General features: G+C 38.3%; 2 protein-coding genes and 1 pseudogene across 2 annotated transcripts; all 3 read left to right on the top strand.

The window, feature by feature from the left end:
• Positions 1 to 3,963: 3,963 nt before the first annotated feature.
• On the top strand, positions 3,964 to 4,893 carry LOC116521411 (olfactory receptor 8S1-like). Its single transcript, XM_032236087.1, has one exon. It carries the CDS (start codon positions 3,967 to 3,969, stop codon positions 4,891 to 4,893), a length of 927 nt encoding a protein of 308 aa, XP_032091978.1. The 5' UTR covers positions 3,964 to 3,966.
• Positions 4,894 to 12,599: 7,706 nt separating this feature from the next.
• Positions 12,600 to 13,559, top strand: LOC116521410 (olfactory receptor 5V1-like). The gene has a single exon (XM_032236086.1). The coding sequence runs from the start codon at positions 12,600 to 12,602 to the stop codon at positions 13,557 to 13,559; it is 960 nt and encodes a 319-aa protein (XP_032091977.1).
• Positions 13,560 to 23,367: 9,808 nt separating this feature from the next.
• Positions 23,368 to 25,188, top strand: LOC116521409 (annotated as a pseudogene).

Raw genomic sequence — 25,188 nt, 5'->3', positions numbered from 1 at the left:
GTCTCCTTATCACTCCGCGTAAGCTGTGACAGAGAGGTTGCTATCCATCTTTTTGAAGTCCATCTACCGGCATTTACCTCAGAATTTATATGTTCAATACAATCTGCTCCTTCAACAATCGTCTGTTCCCTCCCACACTCCTATACCATGGGATTTTGGTCCTCGCCAGTACACCATCTTTTTTTTTCTTCCACAATTATAGTCAAAATGCTGTCTGCTTACTTCTTCCCTCAGTTGATTCATTGGTGATATCTGACCAGATCTTTCTGTCTGGCAACCAGTTGATACTACCTGCAGCTTTTCCGCCTGTTCTGTGCAATAAGATTGATCATGGAATCCAACTTTAAATGCCACCTCTTCAAACTGGTCAAAAATGGCCAAGACTGTCTGAGAAGTGAGCATGCTGTGTTGGCTGATAAACTCCTTTGTACTATCACTTAGCTGTTTTTCAAGCCCTAAAACTGGTCCGCTGTAGTTGTGAAGCTCCAATTCTAGTCTCTTATCCCGGCATGGAGCTGACTCACTTAAAGTTGTGAGTCATTTGTCTTCCGAATATGCAGAGGGATTTGCGAGCTTCCCAGCAGGCCTCCCAACTGACTCTTTTCGGCCTGAGCTTGCCGATCCCATTCCAGGGAAAATCCCCAAACAGTGTCAAAACTTCACAGCTGTCCAGCCGGGGAAGGGAGGAGGATGCACGACCCACAGTTGATGGAATAAACTGACAGTATACATCAATTCTCAGCTGCCCTTGCAATCCAGTTCCACCATCCTTATTGCTTGGTGAGCATTGTGCCATCTTTATTTTCTTCCCCCTGGGAGAGACCATCCTGTGGTTCCAAGTAGAGGTCCTGTCTTGGTCTGTTTTATCACTGCGGTAGAGAATTTGCAGTGTCCATTATCTGAAAAAAGTCTTTTATCTTAGGTTGTCTGGGTGTTGTCACAGCCATGGATAACTCGTTTTGCTGCTTAGTAGAGAAAACTTCCTTCTCATTCACTAAATGCTTTACTACCTGGAGTAAAAAAACTGGAGTAAAAGCTGGAGTAAAAGATGAACCTCTCAAGTAGTAAAATTGAAGCTTTTTAAATTTAAAAATTAGAAGTTAAAAATTGATTTAAAAGTAGAAAATATTTAAAAAGGAGAAAAAAAGAGAGAGAAAAGGAGAAAAAAGGAGAGCAAAGCTCAAAGCTGCTGCTCATACTATCCTCCCTCCCTCCACCATTCGAAGGGATCAGCCTTCTTCTCCATTCATTTAGTGCTCATCATGTACTAAGTGAACTGTGAAGCACTTTTTTCAGATTGTTGGTTTTTTCCGCATGCCACAATGGACTGTAATAGGCCTTCCTTGAAAACGCAAACTTGCTACCATGGTGAGCTTCTGATGGGGAACATCTATAAGGACAATTAGCATTTAAGCTTGCAGCATTTTCAATTACCCTACAGACCACGGTGGAATTAATTATTTTATCACTGTCGTTTGGTATTAAACAAGCAGTGCAGAGTTGGTGATGATTACACTGACTGCTTTTCTCTCTCCAAAGTATAATAAACAATGTCCTTGATCGATAACAAATTATATGACCTAACGATAGGTTAAAGCATAATATAAATACTATGGAATTAGTAATAAAATAGAAATTAAGTATGTAAAATTAGAATTAAAATTAAGATAAATAAGATTAAACAGTGGTGTGTCAATTATAGCTCATGCTCCAAAACTCCTGAGGAACAAAAGGAAGTGTAGGAATTATCTACATTTTTAGGAAGCTTTTGTCTAAAGAATTGAATCAGCACCAAGAGACCTGCCTCTGGGATTATATCAACATCAACAAGACATTGCCTTCTTGCATACTTAAATAGGATGTGTGGATGATTGGGAGAGCAATCATTCCATTAATATGAAATCAAGCTTAAATTTGTTTCATGCCAAACAGTCCTTATTACTCCAGTAGATTAGATCAAGGCACTTCCTACATTTCCTGCTTTGCCTTGGATTATACCTATAAACTAGGTATCATAAACCTCTAAGAGATCTGTTTTCTACTCCATTGGCCACCTCTAGGCTAATTGGCATAGCTATGACTCCAAGGACTTTTGGAAGGACAAAAGGATGGGAATGAATCTGACCTTGATCAGATAGGTGCAAAATGTTCTTACTCAAGGGCATCATGTAGTTGGTAAAAAGGAGTGGAGAAAGGACCAAGCCCTGAAGCATGCCACAAAGACGTAGCTGTGGACTGGACCTCTCACTCTCTCTCAACATCAATTGGGAAGACCCTGAAGAAAGGATTCAAGCCAGCACTAAATTGTGTCCCCCAGCTCTAAACCCCATAGTTGGCCTAAAGGATATCAAGAAATGAAAAGAAAAATAAATTATCCTCTATTCTTATAAAACTGCATAATTTAAACGAAGAACTAGCTGCACCTTGTATAACAAACTTGATATATGAGTGAGTTTCATCCCTTTATATTCTCACATTTTAATGATACTATTTTCCCTAGAAACCAATAGCAAAATTACTCTAACATTAATGTTCTACTTGAAATGTTTTTCCAATCAATTCTCACTTAGTTATTTATGTCATTTTAAGCTACTTTGTACAGTTAGTTGCTTTAGATTTTGTGAAATTGTTAAAAATTGCACCCCTTGTATTTTGATTTGTCTGCTTTTTCTTTTTATTAATATTCAGTATATTCTGTCTTCATTTGTCTTTCATGTGCATGGAAAGGATAAATGAGAATATAATATTTCTATCTAGTTGGATGCAAATACAATAGAGATATACTGTAGATGTAAATATAGATATTCTTTAAAAGGTGCTAAAATGTATTTCTACAGTTTTCTCAAAGTTCTCTCAGATTTTATATTGTTTTTGAAAGGATTTGCTCAAAAAGAAATATTAAAAAATCACTTTTACCTAAGGCAAATTTATTCAATGATCTTAAGATGCTCTACCTTGTTGTAAGAATGCAGATTATATTAAAACCCCTTAAATCATGAAGTAGTTGGTCCACATATAAATAGTTGGTCTACATAAATGGTTATTATATTTCAAAATATTTTGTACAGCTTGGAAGAAAACAACAAAAGCAATTACTTCTCTATGGTAAGAAGGCACATTTTTTTTAAAAAAATGGAAATTAATATTAATTATATCATACATTTTGAGCTAACTTTGATGAACTGACTTTATGTCTATCTGTTAAATAACACAGCCATGCCACATTATTGAAGAGACATCAAAAATCATTTTTAAAAATAATCTTCAGTAAGTGTTTTTATGACAGCATCAACTGACCACGTGTATTACATTAAAAGTAAGCATTCTGGAATTGTTTAATCCCCCTAGAACTGTAATTCTTGTAGGAAAGTCAATATGCACTTTTCCATATTTATCATTTTATTTTATTGCTATTTACATCTATAAACATGTTAGTACTGTAAAGCCAGATTTACCAGTATAAGATGTTTCCAGAGTTGGGTGTTACTGAAATCATGAGCATATGTCTCATTCTGGACTTTGATTTCTACCCTTTGAGTGATTTTTAAAGTCAGACCAAGTAAAATATATTACACAGAAAATTATCTATCAATATCTGGAATGTTTCTAAAATGTAGTTTCCTCAGAATACATGAATTCCTTAATTAATATTGGCCCTAATTTTTGTATCAATTAAAACTAGTAACAGGAGAATGACAGTGGAAAAACTAGTTAAATCACATATATAAAAAGAATCTAGTAATGTTAAGGGATTTTGTTTTTTTCTTAAACAAACCAATTCATTTGTAATCTGTTCTTCACAGTGTCCTGGAATATTTATTTATATCTTAAAGAGAAAGATAGTTACAATTGTTTATTTGCTATTTGAAGTGATTATATTCATCATGTGATTATATTCATCATATATTAATCTTTATCTCTTTTACTTTCTTTTGGACAGATTTTATTTTTCTTGAATCATCTGAGATGGAAAATCAGACTGAAATAAAAGAGTTTATACTCTTGGGACTTTCAAAAGATCCTTATATACAAGATTTTCTTTTTGTCTTGTTTTTAATAATCTTCTTAGTGACATTATTAGGCAACATGGTGATTATACTTGTGACGAGGATTGAGTTTACCCTCCAGACTCCCATGTTCTTTTTTCTCAGACATTTAGCTTTTGCCGACATCTGCTATTCATCAGTTACTGTTCCAAAATTGTTAGGAAACCTCATAACAAAGAAGAAAACCATTTCTTGGGAAGGATGCATTTCACAGAATTTCTTCCTTTTCCAAACAGTTTGTGCAGAAGTGTTCATCCTCTCAGCAATGGCTTATGATCGATATGTTGCTATATGTGACCCACTGCATTATACCATAAACATGACCAAAGAAACCTGTAAACAGTTAGTGGGTTTGTCCTGGGGAATGGGTTTCTTGTACGGTATGGCAAATGCACTGCCACTGTTAAATCTGCAGTTTTGTAGTAACAATACCATCAGACATTACAGCTGTGAACTTCCCTCACTTTTGGCTTTGTCTTGTATCAATTATATTGTTCTTCTTATCTCTATCTTTATATTTGGTTTGAGTTCATTTCTTTTCACCCTGGTGTCTTACATTTACATCATTTCAACCATCCTGAAAATTAATTCAGCAGAAGGCAGGCAAAAAGTGTTTTCCACCTGCAGTTCCCACCTCATTGTAGTGGGCTTATTTTACATTACAGGTTTCTTCCGGTATACAAAGCCAAATTTAGAATCACTCATGGATTTGGACAAAGTGATCTCTATTCAGTATAGCATCCTAACACCAATGTTGAATCCCATCATATACAGTCTCAAGAACAAAGAGATCAAATCTGCTTTGGTGAAATTGTTTGGAAAATATAACCCCATTTCTAATCCATAAAAAAGGTCATCTGTAGCACTTCTCTCTGACCACCATAGTCCTTCTAGTTCCAATCCAGCAGAAAAATGTCCAGATAATTTCCCTATTTCTCCACAGTCCCCAATAAAAAAAATGGGAGGATTATTATACCTGCAATGTGAGAATACCTCTTGTCTTCATTTGTCCCAGCTGGTATAAAGCCATAGATCTCCAACAAAACATATAAGGTTGCTATATTTTAATATAGATGCAGACATGCTATGTAACTCTGGAATTTAAATTAGTTAGATTTGTATCTTCCTTATATGCATGCCATTAGCTAACAAGTCATCCTGTGTGCATTATTTATAATACACTTTACACTGATTTGTTTTTAGATATAAGAATTTAGTAGCAAATTTAACATAAATTGAAATATCTTATTATTTTTTGATTAAAGTTTGAGTCTCTGTACATAGTTCACAATTGTTGAAAGTGTAACTGAAGGATAGTCTCATTGGCATTGTACCACCATGTAGAGAAATTCATGTATTAGAGGTACAATTAAGTTATGTGCTTAATAATAAATACTAAGGTGGCATTTTATATGCTTGATAATTTAACACCTGTTTACATTGTTATACTTAGATAATTTTAAGGAGTTAAATCAATAGCATAAATCTTTCTTCACTGCCCTTTTATTTAAATATATCATTACTTTCTTCTTTCTTTAATTTATTCTATGTAATCATCAAAACTATAAAATGTAAGTACATTATTTTGTTTTACACAAAAAATTCATAAGAGCTTTCCAGGTCAGCAATAAATGTTGACATTGCCTTTTTTTTTTCTGATCCAAGAAATTTGGTCATCTTAGGAAATTCCATCATCTTCATCAACCTTTCCTCCACTGTATACATTGCAGGATCTTTCCATCTTTGTGCAGTTATTATATACAAAAAGAAATTTATATGACTTTTTACAACTTTTGTCCATCAGTCCCAAAAGAAAAATTTCTGGTATATCTGAATCACTGGATGCAATTGAATCCAAAAATTTCTAACTTGTTAACAAGTGCATCAAGCATGATAAATGTCTTTTCTTCTTGTTCATATCTGCAATACAAATTTGAATATGCATTGTAAACTACTTCTATTGCTGAGAAATTGAGTTTTGTGCAGAGATAATACATGGAAATTTCCTGTTTTTTCCCCTTATTTGGTTTGTCCCATAATGGTTTCGGGAATCAAACTGTTTTGATTCCTGAAAAGTAATATCTTTCAAAGAGTGAAATTTTGGCATCAGTGTTAATTATAATTGGCATTCTGAATATTCAATTTTTATTTTAATTTCTATGTTTTGTTTTCATCAATGATTGCTAGCATAACTAATAGACTATCCTTTGCAGATTTCCAAGTACTACTATTGCCCTTAGATTTCTAATCTTCTCTTTTAGTTTCTGATTTTTCCAAACTGAAATAAAAAAATCATAGCCCCTAAATTATGTAATCATTCTCTTTGCATTTTCATGCCCGGAGTCATACAAAGTTTGCCTTTTTCTTCATTTTTGTACTTTATTATTTATATTTAATTATTCAGTAATGTTCATAAGAAATATAGTTATAATGGTGATTATAATAAGTAAAGCATTCTTTTCTTCTGATCCTCTCGCTTCTTCCAACATTATACATGCTTTCCTTTGGGAAGAGGAATGCACCAATATAAAACCTCAACAGAGTTTATGTTGAATTTCAGAAATCTCCTGTGATGAATTCCATAAGGTAAAAAAATAATATTACATTGCTGTCATTCTACCAACATATGTTCATATTATGCTTAATAAAAACATTGCAATTCTTAAAAGTACAGAGAAAATGACATTCTCAGCACTAAATTCAGGGGCTACCTATTATTCCCTTGAATAAAATAACATGTTATTTAATATCACTTTAATAAGAAAATTAAATCTCATTTCTTTTTCACTTTATTATGAATGATACTAAAGTAGATATAAATAGAAAATAGATTAGGCATTTTCCCACTTTTTCATGAAAAGAGTTTCATTATTTTCCCTGAAAAATCTTGAATTGTTGCAGAAATATTATCAGAATAAATTGCAGTCTCACTGTGAGTAAACCATAAAAATTCTGATTTGAGTATTTTTTTCTTTAAAACTTCATATCATAATTAATATATTTTGTACACTATTGTTCTTACCATGTAAAACTTTGCATATTATCAATATCTGAGAGAACAGTAAGTAAGAAAAATATAGGTAATTGTACATCTCCATATAGTCCCAAAACCACATTGAAATATTATCAAAATATCATTCCTTTATATTACATGAAAAACATTATTTTCCTCAAACGAGCTACTTTATTACCATTTCACTTTAAATAAAAATAATGCATTTTAAACATTGTGATCGAGGGAAATTGAAAAAAAAATCCCAATATATCTTAGTCTAACTAGCAAAATTCTGGAGGAGTTTGGTAGCACATTTTCTAATGAACACACTTTATGAAAAGATATACAGGTAGTCTTCACTGAACAATAGCAATTGAGCCTGGGAACTCCATTGCTAAATGTCATAGTCACAAAGTGTGACATCATGTGACAATGCTAACTTGTAAGGGCAATTGCAGAAATTTTAGTTGTATTTATTAAGTGAATTCCATGCAGTCATTAAATACAACAATATATGATTGCCATTTATGACTTTCTACAAGCTTTCCCATTCACTTTGCTTGTCAGAAACTAACAGTGAATCTCACTAATTATAATTACGTAGCTGAGAGAAGTTGTGATCTTTGTGTTTCCTAGCTGGTTCCCAAGAACCCAAAAGTAAACATGTCTTGACTATTGCAATGTGCTTTACATGGGACTGCCCTAAAGAGAATCCAGAAGCTCCAGTTGGTGCAAAATGCAGCTGTCCACAGCTTCTGTAGAAGCTACATTGGCTGCCGATTTTCTTCCAGGTGCAATTCAAGGTGCTGTTTGCCACCTTTAAAGCCTTCACGACTTGGGACAAGGTTATCTGAAAGACAATATCTTGCCAGTCAGATCTACCTAACCCAGTAGAGTGGGAAGGCAAGGAATGTTACGGGTCCCACCACCTAGGCAGATACATTAGCAGGACTCAGAAGAAGGGGCTTCTCCATAGTGGCCCCTCTCTCTGGAACCTCATTCCTCCACAGATTAGACTGACCCCCCACTCTAACACTCTTTCAGAAGGCATGGTTCTACTAGTGGGCCTAGGAAACCCAGAGTAGAATGGAGCCCATTAAATGGCGTATATGAATGTGTGTTGTCACCATGGTGGAGTGGTGGTGAAATTTTATTATTTTATTATCTTTTAAAAATTATTCTTATTTCTTTTATATGTTTTTTTATGTCCATGTAAGCCACCTTGAGTTGTCATGTGCGTCATAGGTGGCAATATAAATTTTCTAAAATAAATAAATAAATGTGTATGCAGGGATACTACGATGGCTGAAATTGCAAGAAATAGTTGTAAGTTTCCTTGATTGGCACTGCCATAATTTTGAATAGTCAGTAAATAAGTGTTTGATAAGTGAAGATTACTTATAAACTTTCATATAAGCTTATGCCTTTTTATAAAATGTGTTAGTCAGATCTTTTGCAACCATAAATGAAAACTGCTTTTTTCCTACAATGTGAGTCAAACTAAGAAATATAAAAAATCCACATCATTGCTATAACTTAGACATTCCTTTCATGCAATGCTTTAAAAAAATTGCTCAACATTTTTTTTCATTTAGCCAAAGGTACATTTTAAAAATTGATAGGTTAGCAATTGCATTCTATTCTATTCTATTCTATTCTATTCTATTCTATTCTAGTCTAGTCTAGTCTAGTCTAGTCTAGTCTAGTCTAGCCTAGCCTAGCCTAGCCTAGCCTAGCCTAGCCTAGCCTAGCCTAGCCTAGCCTAGCCTAGCCTAGCCTAGCCTTTTCAAAGGCTAGAAAAATGGGGACCTGTTGAATCACCAGCAGAAGGATAATCCATAAGGTTGGGGCAGTCAAAATGCATCCAAGATCCCGTTAGATGCAGAATTTCAGGAACCTGCCTAACGTATCTGATATAGTGGTTTGCACAAATATTCTCCAGGAAAGGTGGTGCTACAAATAACCAGATCCTTTGTGGAACTTCAAAGGTGATGACCAGCATCTTTAATTGCACTTAGAAAGAACTTGGGAGGCAATCCAGGACATGCAACATAGGTGAGCAAGGATGTGAACACTTAATAATATATTCACTACTACATTCTGGACCAATTGTAACTTTTGAATGATGTTCAAGAGTAACCCCATATTAAATGTATTGCAATAGGGCATGAAATGCAGGTAGTAATATCCATAGGATAAACCCAGATGATAAGATTAAAAAAAACTGCTGTTACAAAGATTTTTATATTTTTAATGATCTAGATTACTTTGTTTGACCTAGTGATGTTGATTGCTTTCATTCATTATAGCTTATATTACTGCCGGGGAAAAACAAATGGAAAATCAGACCAGAGCGACTTCTTTTATTATTTTGGGATTTTCAGGTGACTCATCAGTTCGGATTTTCCTCTTCTTTCTATTTGCTTGGAAACATGATGATTATTGTGGCAATCAATGTAAATCACCTCTACAGTCCTATGTGCTTCTTTCTAAACCACCTTCTTTCCTTGATATATGCTTTTCTTCCATCACTGTACCTAAGGTGCTAAATAATTTGACAATCAGCCAAACAATTTAATATAAAAGCTGTGTCACTCAGATGTTTTTCATTCTTCTGGCAGCATGCACTGAAGTTTTCCTTCTTGCAGCAATGGCTTATGATCAATATACTGCTGTTTGCAAGCCATTGCATTATGTACAGATTATGAAAACAGAATTTTACAGATTGTTAGTGGGTAGTGCATGGACAATAAGTTTCTTTTATGCTCTTGTAAATACAATCCCTGTTTTGAATCTAACTTTCTGTGGACCAAATATTATTAGGCATTTCAGTTGTGAACTTCCATTCCTACTTGCCTTATCTTGCACAGAAACATTTCTCTGTTTGTGCATATTCAATAATTATTATTCTAGTGTCCTATATCTACATCATTTCTACTATCCTGAAAATGAATTCATCAGAACCCAAAAAGAAAACCTTTTCTACTTGCAATTCCCATATCATGATTGTGATTTTGTATTATAGCACAGGGTATGGAATGGAATGGAATTTTATTATTTATATGCCGCCCTTCTCCGGGAGGACTCAGGGCAGTGAACAATTCAAAAGGGGGAAAAAGGGGAACATAAAAACGAAATACAGATAATAAAATAAGCAACAGTCGCACAACCATACATGTCGAGAGGGGAGGGAACTCATCACCCCCAGGCCTGCCAGCAAAGCCAGGTTTTGACGGCTTTTCAGAAGGCCTGGAGAGAGGTGAGGGTCCGAATCCCTGCGGGGAGTTCATTCCAGAGGGCCGGAGCTGCTACAGAGAAGGCCCTCCCCCGGGTGGTAGCCAGATGGCATTGGCTGGTAGACGGAACCCGGAGGAGGCCGACCCTGTGCGATCTAACGGGTCTATGGGAGGTAATTGGCAGCAGGTGGTCTCTCAAGTACCCAGGTCCAATACCATGAAGGGCTTTATAAGTAACCAAGATACTTGGTTGATACCTAGGACACTGGCAGCAACCCATATGAACCAGCACCAGTCAGTGGTATAATAATAATTATTATTATACAGCTTAGCATAAGTAGGATTGGTTAGTACCTGAGGATGAAAGTAGGGAAAAAAATCATGGTTGATAGGGTACACAGGAAATATTTTTAAAATCCAAAAGAAAGCAGTTGGAAATTATTCCTTTGCTTGTGCCAAGAAACTATGATAAAAGATACCATCAAATTTATATGATTTGTATGTGTGAGTAAATCTTAATGTCCTATCTTTTGCTCTAAATTTTACACAAGTTCCGAAATGTACATTTTCCAAGGCCTGGAATAGTCCTTCTGTATATGGTTGGTTTTTCATTGTATGTTAATACCTAACATACCAACAGTATAAGTTAGAATAAAAAAGAACCAACATTGGGAAAAGTTACTGTTAAATCATACATTTAACATAGAAAAATATTAATATAAATAGGAAGTGCTTTAAAGTTGAAAGAAGTCAATAAGTTGAGGAATAGAATTCACATATAAGCACACCAGCAGATAGGCTGATCATAGTTTAAACAAAATACCATGAAAAGTACTATCTATGTATATATAATTTTCCTTGTACATATTCAAGGATGCCATTTTCAAACAGATATGACTTTAAATCTTGAAACATAGTCTCTACTTCCCTATCATTTCCTATTTGGCAAAAATAGAGTTAATCCTGATATGTATTCCTGATACATTCCTTTGATAACAAATTAACATTTTTATGTAAATTTTCAATATAATTTGAAAATTATTGTTTTATGAGAAAAACAGTATATCTAAACTGTGTATTAGATTAGTTGGATAGGATATATTCCCTATTGATTTTTATTCTTCTCAATTCCAGAAGGAATTGTGGCATCAGATCCCTCCTTTTCTTATTATCTTCCTCCCATGAAAATTTCCTCTGGCTTAAATGTCAATTGTAAAGATCCTGGGCATTTCTTTACTGCAGTGCAACTACATCTTAGAAGGTAGCTGCTTATCTCATGTGTTTGTATTGCAAGAGGAAAGAATGTTTATTATATGAAAAAAATAGTTGGGTACTTTTTCCACATTTTAATCCTGAAATCTCTTTGCAGAATTACTGGAATGATTGGAAAGGTGATAGAAAAAAACACCCTTTCTATAAGATATATTAGCAGTACTTGGGTTAGATTATTTTGGCTACTACCGTACAAAATGATCATTATAGACATAGACTATTGATTTCTGTTCTTCATACACAGATATATTTCGCTTCAGTGTCAGGTGCTTCAATATTAGCAACAACTCAGAGTAAAACTATATGGCTAGATATGAGTTTCTTGCTGAATAAAGTGTCAATACTATCAAAGTTGCTAGCAACCATTCACTTGAAAAAGTGAGATATTGGGTATATCTTTTCCATTCAGATTTTTTTTTCAAAACTTTCAAATACTATCTGAATCTTTCTTTCTCCAATTCATCACAACAACTCCTGACTACACTTAAACAACAACAACATCATGTACTTACTACATAAGTGCATGGCTGCAAAAGTGGGGTGAAGGGTGATGGAAATCCTGGAAGAAGATAGTAGCAAAACAATTCTATACTGTTTTTAAATCTATCTAGCAACCAGAAAACCAGAATAATACAATGATGTGTTTGTCAGTAAAAGGCAGGAAGGAGTTTACATTGGCTCCATGAATAGGAAATTTAGGAATTCTTATAGATAAGGAAGCAAGTGCATTTGCACTAAAATAGTGTATCTTCATCTTCCAAACATGTCTGTATTTTTAGCATGGCTATCCTTAGAAACAGTTTCTCCTGACGTAATATCTGACTGTAATTCATATGCCATACACAGGAAGTATATTTCATCTATACAGTGCACTATGCTGCAAATATAGCTTTAATTTTCTTTTTCTTCTCCCTAGTGTTTTCCTGCAAGATCAGAGTTCAGTTTCTGGATCAATAAAGTTTTAATCTATTTGTTGGGCCAGCCAGCCTTAACATCGTGGGCTGAGAGAGGGTGACTGGCATAAAGTGTCTCTATCAAATTTGATTCCTAATGATTCTTGAATTATCTGAGCTGGAAAATCAAACTGTAATAAAAGAGTTTATTCTGTTGGGACTCTCCAATGATCCACAGATACAAGATTTCCTTCTTTTCTTCTTCATGATCATATTTTTAATCACTGTCTTTGGGAATATGGTAATTATATTAGTGATCAGGTCTGAACTTCACCTTCAAACTCCCATGTTCTTCTTTCTCAGACATTTAGCTTTTGTTGATATTTGCTATTCCTCAGTCACTGTTCCAAAAATGCTGGAAAACTTTATCCAAAAGCAGAAAACAATTTCCAAGGAAGGATGCATTGCACAGATTGCCTTCTTTTTCCAAATTGCTGGTGCAGAAGTATTCATCCTTTCAGCAATGGCTTATGATCGATATGTGGCTATATGTCACCCGCTACACTACAGTAGGTACTTGACAAAAGCGGTATGCAATAAAATGGTGTGTGGTGCTTGGCTCCTGGGTTTCTTTCATTCTATAGGCAATGCCCTTCCTTTGCTAAATCTCAATTTTTGCAGAAACAATGTCATTAAACATTATACTTGTGACCTTCCTCCACTCTTGGATTTGTCTTGTACAGAGACTCTCACTAATTATATTATTCTTCTAATATTTGTATTTGCATTAGGTTTTAGCTCATTTCTTTTCTCTCTAGTCTCTTACATTCGCATCATTTCAACCATCTTGAAAATTAAATCAAAAAAAGGCAGGCAAAAAGCTTTCTCCACCTGCAGTTCCCATCTAATTGTTGTGGGTTTATTTTACCTTACATCTTTTTTTCACTATATGAAGCCAAGTTCAGAATCACTCATGGATCTGGACAAAGTGATCTCTATTCAATATAGCATTTTAACTCCAATGTTAAACCCTATCATTTACAGTCTGAAAAACAAAGAGATCAAATCAGTTCTATTGAAAATGTTTGGAAAATGGAGGCCCATTCCTCACCCCTGAAATATTTTTAGATCCTTATAAGAAACACAGCTGCAATCCTAGTAGCCATAAAATAAAAGATTTAACAATGTAGCTTAGCGTGGTTTAAGGGCATCTCCCTATCTCCCTATGACAACTTCTCATTTGGAGGCTGGTATAATATTACACAATATTTAATAAGAGAACCAAGATACTAAAGGCTAAAAGGCAGTGGTGGGATTCAGCCAGTTCAAACTGTTTGGAGAAAAGCAGTTTGGAGAACCGATTGTTGGAAGAAATCTCATTTTTGGTATTTTTCCACTTTACAGGGCTAATCCTATAAGGAAGGCAGGAAGTAAACATTCTGGTGTTTTTTCTAGTCTGATCTTTATTGTCCTGCTTAAAGAAATGCCTCTCCAGCTAACCCTTATTACATTGTAACAGCTAAGGCGAAGCACCCATTGACATGAGTGATGTTGAGATGACCATGCCCAACCAGTCTCATGACCACTGAGCCATGCCTACCCAACTGGTCATTAGGGCAGAGAACCGGTTGTTAAATTATTTGAATCCCACCACTGCTAAAAGGCATAATAATATATTCAATCACATATTTAAAATTTTCTGAAAAAAAGAAATTTAATGTATGTGGATAGAAAGATAGAGATAAATATCTTTTGTGTTATCAAGTTTCTAAATTTTTAATACACTTCCATTAAAATGTATTTTTAAAAAGTGGTTCCACCAATTGTATATGCACTTCTCCCCCCTTCTCTGTATATAATGTCTGTCTGTCTGTCTGTCTGTCTGTCTGTCTGTCTGTCTGTCCATCCATCCATCTATCCATCCATCCATCCATGCATCCATCCATCCCTGTAGTTCCTCCAAATCTAATTTCTAATCTTACACACACACAAATGAAAAAACAGAAACACAAACATACCAGCACACATAAACACAACATGCAGTAAATAGATGATGAAGAAGAAAATGAGGTGGAGAAGGAGGAGGAAAAGGAGGAGGAGGAGGAGGAGGAGGAGGAGGAGGAGGAGGAGGAGGAGGAGGAAAAGGAGGAGGAGGAGGAGGAGGAGGAGGAGGAGGAAGACAGACAGACATTGAATTGGTTATTTGCAATATCAAATCAATTGAATTTCTAATATATTTTATACTATAATGTGATCTGGATATTTATCTTGGAATTGGAATCTTTCATTTAATATCAGGTGCTGCTTAGAAACTATTAACTTTACATATCAACATAACTGTCATTAACAGTCTGATAATGTATTGGATATTTTCATCATGCAGTTATTTTTCAGTTGCAGAGGCCTTTGCTGTCCTTATGTCATATTTTAGTCATCATCCATATAATTTGATTCACACTGGTAGACCTGCAAACAGATTAACTGTTCATTTTTATGTATGCTTTGTGAAGATATTTAAAGCATACATTACAAATGCTCTAAAAATATATTACTTGTCATATAATGACAATGATAAAGACCCATGCTTTTTAAAAATTATTTATTGTATACTGTTTTTCTTCCTGAAACCATATCATGATAGAATCTCTCTCAGAAATTGAATTTTGTTTTGAAACTGGAACCAAAAGAACCCTCATCATGCCCTTGATTTCAGCAAATTATGCTAGCAAGACATATGAAGGATATGAAAAGGCATGAAAGGTACGAAAATATGAACAGTTCAATTCATATACTGTTGCTTTTCACTACTCCCACCATAGTGGATTTATTACTATTACAAAGAATTAGGACATCTTCTGATCCGCTATCAATCATGTCATAACTTTCAACAGTTATTGATGAATGGGTGTAACTTGAGGACTACTGATACTTTGTAAGTGAAAAAAAACCTGGAACACCATGGTTATTAATATAAATATATTAATTATAATTCTCACTCAATCTTCTCTGTGCCAATGCATCTGTTGAAATAATGTTGTCCATTAACCAAAATAATGAACACTTTGTCCAGTAATAAAAGCAAATATGTACCTCAATGGAACAACTAGTCCTGACCATGAACCTGCTTGTCTAGCAAAGGGGTTGGAATCAAAACCAGAAGCTAGCACAAATGGACCTTCTGTTTTCCGACATTGGGTTTCCTTAGTTGTAGTAATCCAAGGAAATTTACTCATCTTCTTCCAAGTCAATTATATATTGGAGTCTCTAGAAATGTCAAAGAATTGTAACATCATGAACTTAACAGACTTTTACTATTAATTTATTCCTAATAATTAGTGCTAACTACATCACTTATTTTTAGTTCTGTCATGACAGATGTGTAGAGAACAGAAGGATGTGATATATTCTTAACCTCTTACCCTAATTACTGTGTTATATAAAACTAATGTCTAATTTTTGTCATGAGTGTAGTTAGTATATACCACTTAAACTATAACTGCACTGTCTAAAATGCAAAAGTGCAAGATACGATGTTTTGGAACTGTCACTAAAGTTCAGATAGCTGAACTATATTTGCTGCAATGGCACCTTATTGGAAATTAACTAATCGTTCTAATTATATCACATCAGAATAACTTTTACACTTTAAAAAAAACTCAGAAAGAAGGAAGATATAGTAGTCAACTTATTTCCAGAATTTCCAAATTTTGGTTGTTTAGTAAAACCTTTGTTATGTGAACTTTTCCCATATTACAATCTTTACAATCTTTTTTTCCCACAGTCAGTCATTGCTGTTGTTAAGTTAGTTGGTTTAACATGGTTAAATGAATCTGGTTCTTTGACTTCACTTGTCAGGAGGTCATAAAAGATTATCACATGACCTCAGGGCCCTGCAATCCTCATGCATCCAAATTTTGATTATGTGACCATGAGGATACAGCAATCATTGTAAGTGTGAAAAAATAAGGTGACTCCTTCTATATCCTAAATAATAGATGCTAATCTGGATACAGATTATAATAATAACAAATGAATTTGTAATGGCACCCATGCCATTACATTTTCTTGTAATTTTCTTTCTGCCTGAAGAAAATAGAACATCACTGACTCATAATTTTTACACTTATAAAAGATGTTTAGGAGACACTGTTTACCCAAAGAATCTTTTTAAATGTTCTTTCTGAGCTGACTCAAATATTTGCATGCAGTCATTTGTTGGAAAAATATCACAATTGAATGGGTTTATTTATAGGCCGCCCTTTTCCCTGAGGGGACTCAGGGCGGCTAACAACTCATAGGAAGGGGGATACAGACAATGACATATAACATTACATATAATTAAAAAGTAAACAACATTCATCCAACATTCGGGTGGGGGCAGATCAGTCTCTACCCCCAGGCCTGGCAGGATAGCCAGTTCTTGAGGGCTGCGCGGAAGGTCTGAAGGGTGGTGAGGGTACGGATCCCCACGGGGAGATCGTTCCAGAGGGTCGGAGCTACCACTGAAAAGGCTCTCCTCCGCGTAATGGCCAGCCGGCACTGGCTGGCAGATGGCACTCGGAGGAGGCCTAATCTATGAGATCTAATCGGTCTCGAGGAGGTAATCGGCAGGAGGCGGTCTCCCAAGTACCCAGATCCACTACCATGGAGGGCTTTATAGGTGGTAAGAAGCACCTTGAAGCGCACACGGAGATCAACAGGTAGCCAGTGCAGCTCGCGGAGGATAGGTGTTATGTGGGTGAACCGAGGTGCACCCACAATCACTCGCGCGGCCGCATTCTGGACTAGCTGAAGTCGCCGGATGCTCTTCAAGGGCAGCCCCATGTAGAGCACGTTGCAGTATTCCAGCCTAGAGGTCACGAGGGCGCGAGTGACTGTTGTGAGAGCCTCCCGATTCAGGTAGGGTCGCAACTGGCGCACCAGGCGAACCTGGGCGAATGCCCCCCTGGTCACAGCCGACAGGTGGTGATCAAAGGTCAGCTGTGGATCCAGGAGGACTCCCAAGTTGCGAACCCTGTCTGAGGGGTGTAAAATTTGACCCCCCAGCCTGAGTGATGGAATGCTAGCCAAATTGTTGGGAGGGAAACACAACAGCCACTCGGTCTTTTCTGGGTTGAGTACAAGCTTGTTAGCCCGCATCCAGTCTCTAACGGCCTCAAGACCCTGGTTCATCACGTCCACCGCTTCATTGAGTTGGCACGGGGCGGACAGATACAGCTGTGTATCATCCGCATATTGATGGTATCTTATCCCGTGCCTCCGAATGATCTCGCCCAGCGGTTTCATGTAGATGTTAAATAGTACGGGGGACAGGACCGACCCCTGCAGCACCCCATATGTTAGGGGCCTCATGGTCGATCTCTGTCCCCCGACCAACACCGACTGTGACCTGTCCGAGAGGTAGGAGGAGAACCACTGCAAAACAGTGCCTCCCACCCCCACCTCCCGCAGTCGTCGCAGAAGGATACCATGGTCGATGGTATCGAAAGCCGCTGAGAGGTCAAGAAGAACCAAGATGGAGGGATGACCTCCATCCCTGGCTCTCCAGAGATCATCGGTCAATGCGACCAAAGCGGTTTCTGTGCTGTAACCAGGTCTGAAGCCGGACTGGAAGGGGTCCAGGTAATCGGCTTCCTCCAAGGACCGCTGAAGCTGGTAGGCCACCACCTTCTCAACAACCTTCCCAATAAAGGGGAGGTTGGAGACTGGACGATAGTTGTTAAGTACAGCTGGATCCAGAGATGGTTTTTTCAGGAGGGGTCTCACCACCGCCGTTTTAAGTGCGGCGGGGAAGTGCCCCTCCCGAAGTGAGGCGGTAATAACCGCTTGGATCCAGCTCCGTGTCACCTCCCTGCTGTTAGCTACCAGCCAGGAGGGACACGGGTCCAGTACACAGGTGGAGGCACTCACAGCCCTCATGGCCTTGTCCACGTCCCCGGGGGTAACAATCCAAATATGATATTCTTTCGGGCCCAGAGTCCATAATAAAGATTTGATTTGATATCATTTATGCTTTCCAGGCAATAACAATGTTAATTGCCCAAATGTTATTTTAGAAAACAGATCATACATTCAATATAAAATTTCAAAAGTAAATTTATTAGGAAGCTCATTTTAAAGGAGAATTATCCTCAGTCTTAAAGAAAACACGCTTGAAATTACTGGTGTTCTATTAAGGGCAGTCTAGAGACTAGCCTTAAAGGACCAGAGGAAGAGAGGCCAGGAGGTGAGGCAAGCAAGCAGAGGCTGAGGTAAGTGGGTGTCAGATCTGCAAGTCTTCTTTTCCTATGGACTTCAGGCCTGCCTCACTTCCTACTATTCATTTTCTATTGTGGGAAAATGGGAGGGGTGATTATACACATTGGGTGATATGTAGCCATAATTATATTGTTTCCAAAAAGCCAATATCATCTTTGATCTCTGTACCTGGCCAGAACTGGATGGGTGGAAGGTGCCATTGTGGCAGTGGAAGATTGGACCATGTGATGGGTGGGTGTGAGGGCATGATCTCGAACTTTCAGCTGGGTGGGAAAATCTGGGAAGCTTTAAGATTCGGGTTTTCCCAGATGTGCCAATATGGCTCTTTTAATAAATTGGAATTTTGAGGGATCCTTTGCCTCAGTCTCTGATTTAATTTTGGATGCTATTTGGAACTCTGATAGCAGGAGAAGGTGGAGGTGAACAAGTGGAGGCCAAGGTGAGCATGTGGAGGTGAGCAGGAGCAACCCAAGTGGGCAGAGGCCGAGGTGAATGGGAACAGGCCTTCTGGCCTTCATTTCACTGTCAGAGGCCATCATTACGTATGTTACAAACCCAATTATCAGATTTAAAAAAAGAATAGCTGATTTGCAGAGAACCCTAGCAGCTTATTAGCTATGCATCTGGGAACAAAGTGACTGTCAAGGCAGTCTCCCTCAGTAACCAAGAAAGAAACCACTCAATTTTGCAGAATTAAGAGTACTTTTACTGGTCATGAGTATATAGTAGCTAAGCAAAGCAAGATGTATGGCAAAAGTGTCCATAACCATAGAAATCAATATGTGACCCAACTCCCTCCCCCTGGTAACCCCATCGCATAGTCCAATTGACACATCCCTCAGGTGTCATGTGGGAATCATCTTCAAAAAGCATCATCAGGTTGGACAAATGGCAAATCGTGGCAAATCTACTATCTGCAGCATGCGCAGTAAATGGTGAGAACAACTCCCTTTTTACAATCACTCCTGTACTGAAAACTTCCCTACCCAAATACCATGCCCCCCCTCCCCATTTCAATGGCAGCCAAAAGCAAGTAGTGAAGCAGAGGTTGACATCCGGCCCTCCACCAGGAAAGGAAGTCATCCCTGCAAGAAAAACAAACACACAAAAAACAACAGTAACAGGACAATTTAGAAATGTATAAGTCAATTTGGGTCAGGGCTTAGTGAGGTAGGCAGAGTAGAATTTACGCAAAAGTCTAGGAGCCCTAACATGGGACTTATCGACCCATTCAGCTTGGGAGGGGGAAAAATGTTTCCAGGAGACTAGATATTGAATCCAATTTCTATGTTTCCTGGACTCCAAAATCTCCTTAATCTCAAAATGTTGCTCTCCTTCAATGAGAAGAGAGGCAGGTGGTGTAGGTATGGGTGCCCAGAAAAAGGAAGTGTGTTCCGGCTTCAAAAGGTTTACATGAAACACAGGGTAAATACATTTAAGATGCTTTGGTAGTTCCAATTGTACAGAAACAGGATTAATGATCTTCACAACAGGAAACGGATCCACGTATTTAGGTCCCAGTTTCTTTGATTTTTGGGAGGTTTGGAGAAACTTGGTAGACAAAAACACTCGATCTCCAATTTTGTATTCCCTTTTTTTCACCTTCTTCTTGTGAGCCTATTTCTTGTCTGCCTGATGAGCAGCTTCCAATGCTTTGCGGGTCATGGGCCAGATTTGTCGGAGATGGTCACTCCACTTGGAGAGGGACAAAACTTGTGGTATTACTTGGGGTAATTCTGGAATAGATACACAATCCTGTCCAAACACAATTCTAAAAGGAGTGAAACTGGTGCTGCTGTGAACAGAGATGTTGTAGGCCACTTCAGCATGTGGTAACAATTCAGCCCAATTATCCTGCTGATAATTAATGAAACACCAGAGGTACTATTCCAAAACAGAATTAGTCCATTCACAAGCACCATTAGTCTGAGGATGGTGGGTTGAGCTTAGCCCCTGGGTAGGGCCAATCAACTTTAAAAACTCCTTCCAGAAGAGGGAGGTGAACTGGACTCCCCTATCCAAAATTATGCATTCCTGTATGCCATGTAGATGGTATACATGTGTAATAAATAATTTTGCTAACGATTTAGCTGACGAGATCTTGGAACAAGACACAAAATGAACTTTTTTAGAAAACAGGTCCGTGATGACCCAAATCATGGTATTTCCTTGACTTTCTGGTAATTTGACAATGAAATCCATTGATATCTCCTACCACGGGGCTTCAGGATGGGCCACACCTTTGAGCAGGCCCTGGGGTTTTCCCGGTGGGTGCTTCACGGCAGCACATATGGGGCAACTGGCCACATAGGACTCAATGTATTTTTTCAATGAAGGCCACCAAAATTGTCTTTTAATGAGATGTAGAGTCTTTACAAAAGCAAAATGGCCTGCCATTTGCGAATCATAGGCCCGCTATAGAACAAAAGTTTTCATGCTCACAGGAACATACAATTTAGCCCCTATCCAAGCTAGTCCATCTTTCATGGTACATTCATTTGAATGTTCTTTAATCCAGTCATTGGACCCAAGGCCTTCCTTGAGTTTGCAGATGAGGTCTGTTGTAACCTCAAAATTAGAGTTGCTTTGGCTTCTTGTAACCATTGAATTAGCAAGACTCTTCACTGGGATGACTGGGTGAACCACGGTTAGCTTTGAGCTGTTGTATTGTGGGAGTCTGGATAAAGCATCAGCCATAAAGTTCTTCCCTCCCGGGATGTACTTCAGGGTGAAATTGAACCAGTTGAAATTGAACCTGCAGCCTTGCGCTTATACCTCTCGAAAACTAACAGAGACAGGGAGATGATGGACTATATAGAATAGAGTAGAATAGAATAGAATAAGTTTATTTATAGGCCGCCCTTTTCCCTGAGGGGACTCAGGGCGGCTAACAACTTATATGGGAGGGAATACATACAATGACATATAACATAACATGTAATTAAAAAATAAGCAACATTCATTCAGCATTCGGGTGGGGGCGAATTATAATCTTTACCCCCAGGCCTGACAGGATAGCCAGATCTTGAGGGCTGCGCGGAAGGTCTGGAGGGTGGTGAGGGTACGAATCTCCACGGGGAGATCGTTCCAAAGGGTCGGAGCTGCTACTGAAAAGGCTCTCCTCCGCGTAGTGGCCAGCCGGCACTGGCTGGCAGATGGCACTCGGAGGAGGCCTAATCTATGAGATCTAATGGGTCTCGAGGAGGTAATTGGCAGGAGGCGGTCTCTCAAGTACCCAGATCCACTACCATGAAGGGCTTTGTGGGTGGTAAGAAGCACCTTGAAGCGCACACGGAGATCAACAGGTAGCCAGCGCAGCTCGCGGAGGATAGGTGTTATGTGGGCGAACCGAGGTGCACCCACAATCACTCGCGCGGCCGCATTCTGGACTAGCTGAAGCCACCGGATGCTCTTCAAGGGCAGCCCCTTGTAGAGCATGTTGCAGTATTCCAGCCTAGAGGTCACGAGGGCGCGAGTGACTGTTGTGAGAGCCTCCCAGTTCAGGTAGGGTCGCAACTGGCGCACCAGGCGAACCTGGGCAAATGCCCCCCTGGTCACAGCCGACAGGTGGTAATCAAAGGTCAGCTGTGGGTCCAGAAGGACTCCCAAGTTGCGAACCCTGTCTGAGGGGTGTAAAATTTGGCCCCCCAGCCTGAGCGATGGAACACTAGCCAAATTATTGGGAGGGAAACACAACAGCCACTCGGTCTTTTCCGGGTTGAGTATATATATGGGAAAAGGAGGCTTTTGCTGTCAGGTGGGCCCATCACATTTGTTTAGGAGATAGCCTTCGAGGGGTTTTCAATGCCTCCAAATTTTTGTGATCAGTCCATACTTCAAAATGGTGTTTAGCCCCCTCAAGGAAATGTCACCAGATCACCAAAGCCCACTGACAGCAAAAGCCTCCTTTTCTCATATAGTCCATCGTCTCCCTGTCTCTGTTAGTTTTCGAGAGGTATAAGCGCAAGGCTGCAGGTTCCCATCAGTGTTCGTTTGAAGTAACACTGCTCCCACTGCTACATTACTGGCATCAGCTTGGATGATAAATGGTGCATCCATGTCTGGGAGTTTTAAAATGGGTTCAGCTGCAAAGAGTCACTTCAGTTTTTCGAACGCGGCTGGACATTCCATAGTCCATTTTAATGGCTTCCCAGGTTTGAGTTTGGCCTCCCCATTAGACTTTAGCATTGCACCCATTTATAATGGGTAGCGCAATGCTGGTGAACGAGGGAATAAATTGACAATAAAAATTCGCAAATCCCAAAATACTTTGTAATTGTTTGCGGGTACGAGGGGGGTGCCCATTCAGTGAATTGTGTCTGCAGGGTTGCCCTCTTCCTCTTGGGATGACTCTGGTGGCTGCTGCTGCTGAGGCTGGAGCTGGTTCATCCTGATCAGTTCCGCTGTCTGCCCCCCCAGCTCCTCTTGGGCAAAACAGGCCCTCTGCAGTTTCTCTCCTCTGTTTCTGGGAGATCAGCTTCTCTTTCAGGACCACTCTCACATAAGTGTCGCCTCTCCCAAGCCTCTTCAAAGATTTTCATAGTCTGGGAAATCCTAAGGTTCTCCTCATCTTCCTCCTGCCAAGCAGCTATCTCCTTGTGGTAACTCCAGCTGGAGTTTCCTCGAGGCCATACTTCTGTCCCACTCCCAACGTCCATCTGGGGTGAATGGATCATTCTTCCAAGTGTAGTCCAGCCATTCGCTCCATTTCCAAAGGACACGAGGATGCAGCTGCTCCCATGTCGTCCACCAGGGTGGGACATTCTTCAGAGGTTTGGGATTTTATTGCACTCCCCTCGGAAGGTGTTAGCTCTGGGATGAGCGTGAAATTGAGAACTTGCTTAATGTCAAGGCAGTCTCCCTCAGTAAGCAAGAAAGAAACCATTTTGCAGAATTAAAAGTACTTTTACTGGTCATGAGTAGATAGCAGCTAAGCAAAGCAAGATCTGAGGCAAACACGTGTGTAATCATAGATATCAATATGTGACCCAACTGCCTCCCCCTGATAACCCCATCCCATAGTTCAATCCGCACATCCCTCAGGTGTCATGTGGGAGTCATCTTCAAAAAGGATAATCAGGTTGGTATGCTGGACAGTTGGCCTTGGCGGCAAATCTACTATTTGCAGCATGTGCCGTAGATGGTGAGAACAATTCCTTTTTTACAATCACTCCTGTACTGAAAACCTCCCTACCATGCCCCCCTCCCCATTTCAATGGCAGCCGAAAGCAAGTAGCGAAGCAGAGGCTGACAGTGACTTTGGAATGAGTACTATCATTCATGTTAATCTACAATCATTCTGAATACTGCAACGTGATTTATTCCTCCCTTTACATGCATTCCAAATTGGCATAATTCTCATTTGTTCAAATGTTAATATTTTGATCAAATCACAGGGCTAAATAACTCCATCAGAAAGTATGCAGCGTTTATAAGATCTCTAAACTTACCTCCTTTGAACAGAGAAAAGACAATATTTATATTTATTTGTGACTGGAAACACTTATAGATTTTTTTCATAAAACAGAAAATAATTAACTTATGAGTTTTGGTTTGGATGGTTAGATAGAATAGACTACAGAAGGAAGAGATAGTAACCATAGTAACAGGTAAATTTATGACTGAATTTATAACTTTTCTCTTTCTCTTTCACTTTTTCCCCTTTCCTGCACTTTTAGCTTTTTATTTGATTTATTTCTTCTTACTTCATATTAATTTGTATTAGATTTTATTTCCTTTCTAAAAAGTTCATTAATATACATGCACCAGTATGCAACACTTATATAGAGAAAATTATATTCCAAAAACCATGTTTTCCTGAAAATAAGACAGGGTTTTGAACCCCAAAATATGGCCTTGGCCTTATTATCAGGTGTTTTTCATTCTTCTGACAGCATGCACTGACATTTTCCTTCTTGCAGCAATGGCTTATGATCAATATACTGCTGTTTGCAAGCCATTGCATTATGTACAGATTATGAAAACAGAATTTTGCAGATTGTTAGTGGGCAGTACATGAACAATAGGTTTCTTTTATGCTCTGGTAAATACACTCCCTGTTTTGAATCTAACTTTCTGTGGGCCAAATATTATTAGACATTTCAGCGGTGAACTTCCATTCCTACTTGCCTTATCTTGCACAGAAACATTTCTCTGTTTCTGCATATTCAATAATTATTATTCTAGTGTCCTATATCTACATCATTTCTACTATCCTGAAAATGAATTCATCAGAACCCAAAAAGAAAACCTTTTCTACTTGCAGTTCCCATCTCATGATTGTGATTTTGTATTATAGCATGGGGTATTTGAGATACTTTAGACCCAGCACAATCTCCTCAGTCATTGTTGATGAATTGTTTTCAGTTCAGTACAACATTTCAACCCCTATGTTGAATCCCATTATCTACAGCCTGAAAGTCTGGGAAGTGAAGGAAGCTCTCAAGAAACTAATGGGCTACAAATCCTTGGCTTCACATATGGCATAA

Source organism: Thamnophis elegans, chromosome Z, assembly GCF_009769535.1.
Source record: "Thamnophis elegans isolate rThaEle1 chromosome Z, rThaEle1.pri, whole genome shotgun sequence".
Lineage (NCBI taxonomy): Eukaryota > Metazoa > Chordata > Lepidosauria > Squamata > Colubridae > Thamnophis > Thamnophis elegans.
This window is presented reverse-complemented; position numbering and strand designations above follow the sequence as displayed.